The following is a 9,461-nucleotide window of genomic DNA, read 5'->3' on the forward strand; positions in this document are numbered from 1 at the left end:
AACAAAGAGAACAATACAAAGATTCAATGAAACAAAGAGCTGGTTCTTTGAGAAAATCAACAAGATAGAAAAGCCCTTATGCAAACTAACCAAAAGTCAGAGACAGTTTAGCAAAATTAGAAATGAAAAGGGAGATATAACAACTAACAATGAGGAAATCCAGAGAATCACAAAGTCATACTTCAAAAACCTATACTCCACAAAACTGGAAAATCTAAAAGAAATGGATAATTTTCTAGATAGGTACCACACACCTGCGTTAAATCAAGACCATGTAAACTATTTAAATAGACCAATAACCCCTAAGGAAATAGATAGTCATTAAAAGTCTCCCAACCAAAAAAAGCCCAGGACCAGATGGTTACAGCACAGAATTTTACCAGATCTTCAAAGAAGAGATAATACCAATACTCTTTAAATTGTTCCACACAATAGAAACAGAAGGAACATTAACAAAATCCTTCTATGAGGCTATACTTACTCTGATTCTCAAGCCAAACAAAGATGCAACAAAGAAAGAAAATTACAGACCAATCTCTCTCATGAACATTGATGCAAAATACTCAATAAAATATTGGCAAACAGACTCCAAGAACACATCAAAACAATTATCCACCATGATCAAGTAGGCTTCATCCCAGAGATGCAAGGTTGATTCAACATACAAAAGTCTGTCACTGTAATACACCATATAAACAAACTGAAAGAAAAAAAAAACCACATGATCATTTCATTAGATGCTGAAAATGCCTTTGACAAAATCCAACACTCCTTCATAATAAAGGTCTTGGAGAGATCAGGAATACAGGGAACACACCTAAACATAATAAAGGCAATTTACAGCAAGCTAACAGCCAACATCAAAGTAAATGGAGAGAAAGTAAAGTGATTCCACTAAAATCAGGAACAACACAAGGCTGTCCATTCTCCCCATACTTATTCAACACAGTACTTGAAGTTGTAGCCAAAGCAATAAGACAACATAAGGAGATCAAGGGGATACAAATTGGAAAGGAAGAAGTCAAGCTTTCCCTATTTGCAGATGACATGATAGTATACATAAGTGACCCCAAAAATTCAACCACGGAACTCATACAGCTTATAAACACCTTTGGTAATATAGCAGGATACAAGATTAACTCAAAAAATACCAGTAGCCCTCCTATATACAAATGATAAATGGACTGAGACAGAAATCAGAGAAACATCACCCTTTACAATAGCCATAAATGATATAGAATAACTTGGGGTAACTCTATCTAAGCAAGTGAAGGACCTGTATGACAAGAACTTTAAATCCCTGAAGAAAGAAATTGAAGATGTCAGAAAATGGAAAAATCTCCCATGCTCATGAATAGGTAGGATTAACATAGTAAAAATAGCAATCTTACCAAAAGCAATCTACAGATTCAATGCAATCCCCATCAAAATCCCAACACAATTCTTCACAGACCTGGAAAGAACAATACTCAACTTCATTGGAAAAACAAAAAACCCAGAATAGCTAGAAGAATCCTGTACAATAAAACATCCTCTGGAGGCATCATGATCCCTGACTTCAAGCTCTACTATAGAGCTACAGTAATAAAAACAGCTTGGTATTGGCATAAAAACTAGCATTGGAACCAATGGAACTGAACTGAAGACCCTGACATTAATCCGCACACCTATGAACATATGATTTTCGACAAAGAAACCAAAACTCTACAATGGAAAAAAGAAAGCATCTTCAACAAGTGGTGCTGGCATAACTGGATGTCAACATGTAGAAGACTGCAAATAGATCAATATCTGTCACTGTGCACAAAACTTAAGTCCTAGTTGATCAAAGACCTCAACATAAATCCAGTTACTCTGAACCTGATAGAAGAGAAAGTAGGAAGTAGTCTTGAATGCATTGGCACCAGAGATCAATTCCTAAATATAACACCAGTAGCACAGACACTAAGAGCAACAATTAATAAATGGGACCTCTTGAAACTGAGAAGCTTTTGTAGGGCAAAGGACACAGTAAATAAGACAAAACGACAGCCTACAGAATGGGAAAAGATCTTCACCAACCCCACATCTGACAGAGGGCTGATATCTAGAATATATAAAGAACTCAAGAAATTAGACATCAAAATACCCAACAGTCCAATTAAAAATGGGCTATAGAGCTAAACAGAGAATTCTCAACAGAAGAAGCTCAAATGGCTGAAAGATATTTAAGGAATTGCTCAACATCCCTAGTCATCAGGGAAATGCAAATCAAAACAACTCTGAGGTATCATTTTACACCCGTCAGAATGGCTAAGATTAAAAACACTGGGCCAGTTAAAGCGCAGAGGGCGAGGGCGGACAGCCACCGTCTTCTCTGTGTGCCCGGCTCCTGCTCTCCGCGGCCGATCGTCCCTGCCCAGCTGCGGAGCTGTCCCTGGAAAAGAGAGTCTTCCCATTCCTGTCCGTGGATAAAGAGGAACTGGGCTGGAAGCATGTGGCCCATCCTTAGAGGTTGGAAGAGGGGACGTGTGAGTCCACGTGGAGCCCTGGCACGGGCTGTGCTGGGCCAGGCATGGCACCCCTGCGGCCGTGACGTGGCCAGCGCTGCCTTGGTGGGCCAGGATGAGTACAGCTTTGTGGTGGTGGGTGCGGGCTCGGCTGGCTGTGTGCTCGCCAGCTGTCTCACCGAGGACCCAGACCATCGGGTGCTGCTGCTAGAGGCCGGTCCTAAGGACTTGGTGATGGGGAGCAAGCGTCTCCAGTGGAAGATCCACATGCCTGCCACCCTTGTAGCCAACCTCTGTGATGACAAGTACAACTGGTACTACCACACTGAGGCACAGCCAGGCCTGGACGGCCGTGTGTTGTATTGGCCACGCGGCCGGGTCTGGGGGGGATCCTCGTCCCTCAACGCCATGGTCTACATCCGTGGACATGCTGAGGACTATAACAGCTGGCACTCCCAAGGTGCTGAGCATTGGGACTATAAGCACTGCCTGCCCTACTTCCGCAAGGCACAGAGACACGAGCTGGGACCCGACAGGTACCGTGGTGGTGACGGCCCACTGCACGTGTCTCGGGGCAAGACCAACCACCCCCTTCACCAGGCCTTCCTGCAGGCCACACATCAGGCTGGCTATCCCTTCACCGAAGACATGAATGGCTTCCAGCAGGAGGGCTTCGGCTGGATGGACATGACCGTCCACCAAGGGAAGCGCTGGAGCGCAGCCTGTGCCTACTTGCACCCGGCACTGAGCCGCCCCAACCTCAGGGCCAAGGTCCAGGCCCTTGTGAGCAGAGTGCTGTTTGAGGGCACACGTGCAGTGGGTGTGGCGTACTTCAAGAACTGCCAGAGCCACAAGGCATATGCCAGCAAGGAGGTGATCCTGTGTGGGGTGCCATCAATTCTCCACAGCTGCTCATGCTCTCCGGCGTTGGAAACGCAGATGACCTCAAGAAACTGGGCATCCCTGTGGTGTGCCACCTGCTTGGAGTTGGGCAGAACCTGCAGGACCACCTGGAGATCTACATTCAGCAGGCATGCACGCACCCCATCACCCTCCACACGGCCCAGAAGCCTCTGCGGAAGCTCTGCATCGGTTTGGAGTGGCTCTGGAGGTTCACAGGGGACGGAGCCACATCCCATCTTGAAACAGGAGGGTTCATCCGCAGCCGGCCTGGGGTCCCCCACCCAGACATCCAGTTCCACTTCCTGCCCTCCCAAGTGATTGACCACGGGCAGAAACCCACCCAGCAGGATGCTTACCAGGTACATGTGGGAACCATGAAGGCCACAAGTGTGGGCTGGCTCAAACTGAGAAGTGCCAACCCTCGGGACCACCCTGTGATTCACCCCAACTACTTGTCAACAGAAACCGACATCCAGGACTTCCGTCAGTGTGTGAGGCTGAGCAGAGAAATTCTTGGGCAAGAAGCCTTGGCTCCCTTCCGGGGCAAAGAGCTGCAGCCTGGATGCCATGTCCAGTCAGACCAAGAGATAGATGCCTTTGTGCAGGCGAAAGCAGACAGTGCTTACCACCCATCCTGCACCTGTAATATGGGACAGCCCTCTGACCCCACTGCCGTGGTCGACCTGCAAACCAGGGTCCTTGGGGTAGAAAACCTCAGAGTCATCGATGCCTCCATCATGCCCAGCGTGGTCAGTGGCAACCTGAATGCTCCCACAATAATGATTGCAGAGAAAGCAGCTGACATGATTAAGGGGAATCCTGCACTCTGGGACAAGGATGTTCCTGTCTACAAGTCGCAGACTCTGGCCACCCAGCGTTAAGGCAGCCACTGCCTGAGGATCATAGAGGAACTCATGTCAAGAGATCCAACTCATACGGCCCTGCCCCCAGATAGTTCCTGAAACTGTGTAGAACCTTGGGACCCAGATATCCCTACTCATGGCTAAGACCTTCATGGTATCTGAAGAAATAAGGCTATGGTAGTAAGTGAGGCAAGGAGGAAGACTAGCCTGCACAATGGGATCCTCCTCCTGACCTCCTGGGGTTAAAAGTTCAGGAGGTTAACTCTTGCATGATTTTCTCACCAGCCCTCCAGCCATCTCCAGTCCAGTGTTCTGCTGCCAGGAGTGGAATGATCCCTTCCCTGGCCTCCCACCTAAGGCCACTTCTGCAAAGGCAGGGTGCTTGAACTGGACTGGGTTCTCCAAGGACGCTTTAGCTGAGGCCAAGAGCCAGGGCTGGTACCTGAGCTCATGTCCACGCTGAGAGGAAAGGCAGCCAGCCGGAGGGTGCTGGCCATCCCTTCTCCTACTTGACTCAAATCTGAAGAGTGGGGTGCAGGGATGGGGGCTCAAGTGATTGCACAACTCACCTGCCTTGTCCTGACTGTCCTGACAAGAAAACAAAGACCAATTTTTCTAAGGTGTCCAAAGCCACCATCTATATTAGGGAAGAAAAGAATCACTGTATAGAAACCTGCATTGCGATGCCTAGAAAAGAGGGGGATATCAGAATCCCAGGCTCCACGAGGGTTGACTGTGAGTGGCCGGAGCCGCCATCTGGACATCTGAGAAAGGCCTTTCAGAAAGGTTGAAGTAAACCACTGCATTTCTTTCAAAAACCAGGTTGATTTTGTTTCGTCTTACCTGTGCCTTGCCTTTTTTTTTTTTTTTTGCCCACCGTGTTCCAAAAGAAAGTCAAGAAAGAAAACCCTAGGTCTGAGCTTCTCACAGAGCTTCTCACAGAGCAGATGCCACATGGCAGTCATCCGTGGCATCCTCAGCAGTGAGGGTGCCACCCTGGGAGGGCCGTGTTCTGCTCTCATGCATCCGTGATAAAGAAGACTGGACTCCGTCGAGCTCCTCAGTTATAGCCAGGCCTTTCTCTCACTGTGGCATACCAAGGCAGGCTCCACATGTTGGTATGACTTAGCCACACGAGGAAACGTGTCTCTGGAGAGGAAAAGTGAAGGTTACACGCCCAGAACTCAAAGATGTCAAGTGGGAAATTGCTGTTCGGGTTCAAACTCAGGATAGAACATGGGATTCAGAGGCTTCCTCGCTGGAGTCCTGATGGCCTAACATGGGAGCTCCTGTTTCCAGCTCGAGTAGAACAGTCCTGCCTGCAATGCTGAATCTAAAAGCCAGGGCTGTCTGGGAGTCCCAGCGCCACGAGGGAGCCAGAGCGGTGGAATGACGCAAGCCTGCTTGGGTTACAAAGTGGGGCCCCCACAGGCCATCAGACTGAGTCTCATGGGGACCTGGACAGACTTTGTTTTAGCTAAGCATGCTCCTTGGCAAGGAGCCTGTCATGCCTAAAACACGGAAGGCCACAGGTTGCCAAAACTGGTGCACACGCACCTTGCAAGCGCACATCCCAGGGTTGACCCTTAGAATCAGGAAGCAGCCGCTGCACTTGTGAGCTGTGTTGAGAGAACTTGCATGTATCTTGCTGTTGGCTAAATGTGTTCCTGACAGATCCCAGGGGAGACAGGAACAACTCACCAGCATGACCGGAAATGGTCACAGAAGCAGGAGGTGGAAGCACTGTGACATTCAAGCCTTCTGCCTTAGGTGCCCGCTGCAGGGTTACTTTCCATAAATGCAAAATGGGCTCTTCCCACCTGCCACGCCGTGTCCCTCAGGCCCCAGGACTTTCCATATTTCCACTGATAAACTACCACGATATCAAATCTAATGCAAAGATTTTTTTTTAATCTTCAGAATTGGGGGGGGGGGGGGAGAACATGACCTACCCCTAGGCCCTAGTTGGTAGCCTGAGTGGTCCCTGTTGGCTCAGCTGCACATTCTTCCAACCACCCCTCATTCCCACATCAGAGGCCAGTGTCTGAGACTCTCCCTCAGGCCCCATTGCCCTCCCGGTTCCCAGGAAGCAGAGCTGGAGTGTGTGTGTGAGAGAGTGTGCGTGTGCATGTGCGTGTGCACAATGTGCATGTGTGTGTGCGTGTGCCCCTGCCTGTGATGTGGCACTCTGTTTTTTACAAGTAAACCAACACTCCACCCCTGAAACAAAGGTACAGGCGATACTGGTCTTGCTGAAGGGCTGGCCTACTGGGCAGTGGGCAGTGCAGCCTAGCCACAGTCTCAAGGAACTAGGGCTGTACCCTCAAAGCACACCCCTCTAGAGCTACAGAGTGGGGTCCACATCCCTAACAGACCTTCCAAATGAGGTGCTTGCCGTTGGCTGGTGGATCAATAGCGATTTCCACACTTCCTAACGTCGTTTAAAAAAAAAATGAGCTTCAACTAAATGCAGCAATCCAAAGAACTCAAAATCATTTCGGGGGTGGGGTATTTAGCCTTAAAACTTCTTTAAAGAGAGGGGAAGAAAATCGTGCTCTACAACTTCAAATGTTTCTTACAAAGAGAAATTTAATATTCGATGAGAGGTTGAACCAGACTTAAAGCAGACATCCTGGGAAGTGGGGCAGCCTGAAAAGCCAGGCAACATTGATGGGCAGACTTGGGGAAAGATAATCACCCGCTTCAGAACACACAGTCCTGGCTTGGGGAGCATGAGCTGCTGATGTTAAGTCGCACAGTCAGACAGACACTCAGCAAGACAGAGTCCAAGGTGGATGCTGATGGTGGATTAGCCCTTGAGGAGAAGCAGCCCTGTCTGCAGCTGGTGCAAAGTTACTATTGGCCTTGGAGGAGGAGCCCGAGGGCAGAAAAAGCTGCCTGAGCCCAGGGCTGCGTGGGAGCACCTGCCCCTCTGAAGCTCTCTCTCTGTAGAGCCAGCTCTGTGAGGAGAGCTCCTGGTACAATGAGAGTATTACACAGTTTATTCTGAAGAACATTTTGCATTTTAATAAAAAAAAAAAGGCTTTATGTCAGGAAATAGTCATTTACAAACCTTGAAGTGTTTTTGCCTGCATCTGGAGTAAGAATGTCCTAGGAAGAGGTTTGTGAGATCTTTGTAACAAAAGTGTTATTTACAAAAAGAAAAAAAAGTTTTTTTCCACAGGTTGTCTGTGTACTAGTTAAAAATTTTGAACCCAAACTGCTACCTGTATTTTTGATTGCAGATAATCCTTAGCAAAATGATGGGGTGGTATCACGTGACTGTTGACAGGCTGGGGAACCTTGACAGTTGAGTGTGTTCTCATGGCCATCTCAGCCCTCGTCCAGTTGCATATGGCGGCTCTCAAAGAGAACGCGCTGCACAGCAGCTGTGCACGGCCACAGGAGACCCCGTACAGACCCCACACTCCCAGGTCACACAGTGCTCCTCTCTTCCACCATGCCAGTACCTCCTCTTAAGAGAAGCATCCCTGGGGATGTGAGCAGATGCCTGTGGTTCTCCCGTTCGGTCACTTCCGCATCAGAGACCGGAAGCATCCTGCATGGGCAGCTGAGGAAGCCAGACCAGTGGATGCCCCTGCTATGTAACTAACTGATTATAAAGGGGATTATTAAAGTGAAACCAAACCAAAGACAGTTGCAACCCATGTAGGTAAGAGGTACAATATAAAATCATAGGACCCAAAGAAAAGACTGCAAATAGTCATCTTGATATCTTATGTAAAGATAGGTTTATAGTGACTCAAAATATTTTAGAAAAATTTCTGAAGTGGTCAAGATTTCTCGGAACTCAAAAGTTTATCCCCAAAAGATTCTTTTACTGAATACGTGAGAATTGGCTCTAATTCTCCTAGTTCTGTTTAGCCCAAGTAAAAATACTAATAATTTCCAGGTTTTGTGGGAAACTACAATTGTTTAGGACCGACCCATGGATATTGCTGCAGTTCAAATACGGTATGATAATTACAAAATATAGACCATCTCTTTACAAATACAAATTGTATATTACAAGTCATGTACAGTAAATCTATAATTTTTAAACAAACTAACGTATCTAAAAAAAAAAAAAAAACCACTGAAGACAGCTTATGTTGGAGAGGATGTGGAGCAAGGGGAACTCTCCTACCCTGTTGGTGGGAATGCAAACTTGTACAGTCACTTTGGAAATCAATATGGCACTTTCTTAGAAAATCAGGAATCAATCTCCCTCAAGACTCAGCTATACTACTCTTGGGCATATATCCAAGGAATGCTCAATCATACCACAAGGATACATGCTCAACTATGTTCATATCAGCATTATTTGTAATAGCCAGAACCTGGAAACAAACTAGATGCCCTTCAACTGAAGAATGGATAAATAAAATGTGGTACATATACACAATGGAGTACTACTCAGCAGAGAAAAACAATGATATCATGAGGTTTGCAGGCAAATGGATGAAACTAGAAACTATCATCCTGAGTGAGGTAACACAGACTCTAAAAGACAAACATGGTATGTACTCACTCATAAGTGGATACTAGATGTAAAGCAAAGGATAACCAGACTGCAACTCACAACTCCAGGGGGCTACCTAGTAAAGAGGACCCTAAGAAAGACACAGGGATCCTGCAGCAACAGAGAAATGGATAAGATCTACATGAGCAAACTGAGAGTGAGGAGGAGTGGGTAATGGAGGGCAAGGGTTGGGGTAAAGAGAGCTTAGGGGAGCGAGAGGTCCCAGCTGGATCAGGAACAGAGTGGGAGAACAAGGAAAGAGATACAATGATAAATGAAGAGCCCATGGGAATAGGAAGAAGCAGAGTGCTAGAGAGGTCCTCAGAAATCCATTAAGATACCTCCACAATAGACTACTGGCAATTGTTGAGAGAAAGCCCGAGCTGACCTACTTTGGTGATCAGAGGGCTGAACACCCTAACTATCATGATAGAACTCTCAGATGCAGAGATCCACAGCCAAAACCCAGGTGGAGCTCCAGGAGTCCAATTGTCGAGAGAGAGGAAGGATTATATAAGCAAGAGATATGGAGACCATGATTGAAAAAAGCACAGGGACAAATAGCCAAACTAGCAGAAACACATGAACTGTGAACCAATAGCTAAGGAGCCCCCATGAAACTGGACCAGGCCCTTTGGATAAGTGAGACAGTTGTTGAGCTTGAACTGTTTAGGAGGCCCTGAA

The 9,461-nt window shown here is 47.1% G+C and overlaps 1 protein-coding gene across 1 annotated transcript; it reads left to right on the plus strand.

Annotated features, from left to right (window-relative positions):
• Window positions 1-2,317: 2,317 nt before the first annotated feature.
• LOC114705405 (choline dehydrogenase, mitochondrial-like) lies at window positions 2,318-4,754 on the plus strand. Its single transcript, XM_037198567.1, is given in 2 exon segments — window positions 2,318-3,372; window positions 3,375-4,754. Coding segments are annotated over 2 exon segments (1,797 nt in total). The 5' UTR covers window positions 2,318-2,474; the 3' UTR covers window positions 4,274-4,754.
• The last annotated feature ends 4,707 nt before the right edge of the window (window positions 4,755-9,461 follow it).

Source organism: Peromyscus leucopus, chromosome 23 (assembly GCF_004664715.2).
Source record: "Peromyscus leucopus breed LL Stock chromosome 23, UCI_PerLeu_2.1, whole genome shotgun sequence".
In the NCBI taxonomy this organism is placed as follows: domain Eukaryota; kingdom Metazoa; phylum Chordata; class Mammalia; order Rodentia; family Cricetidae; genus Peromyscus; species Peromyscus leucopus.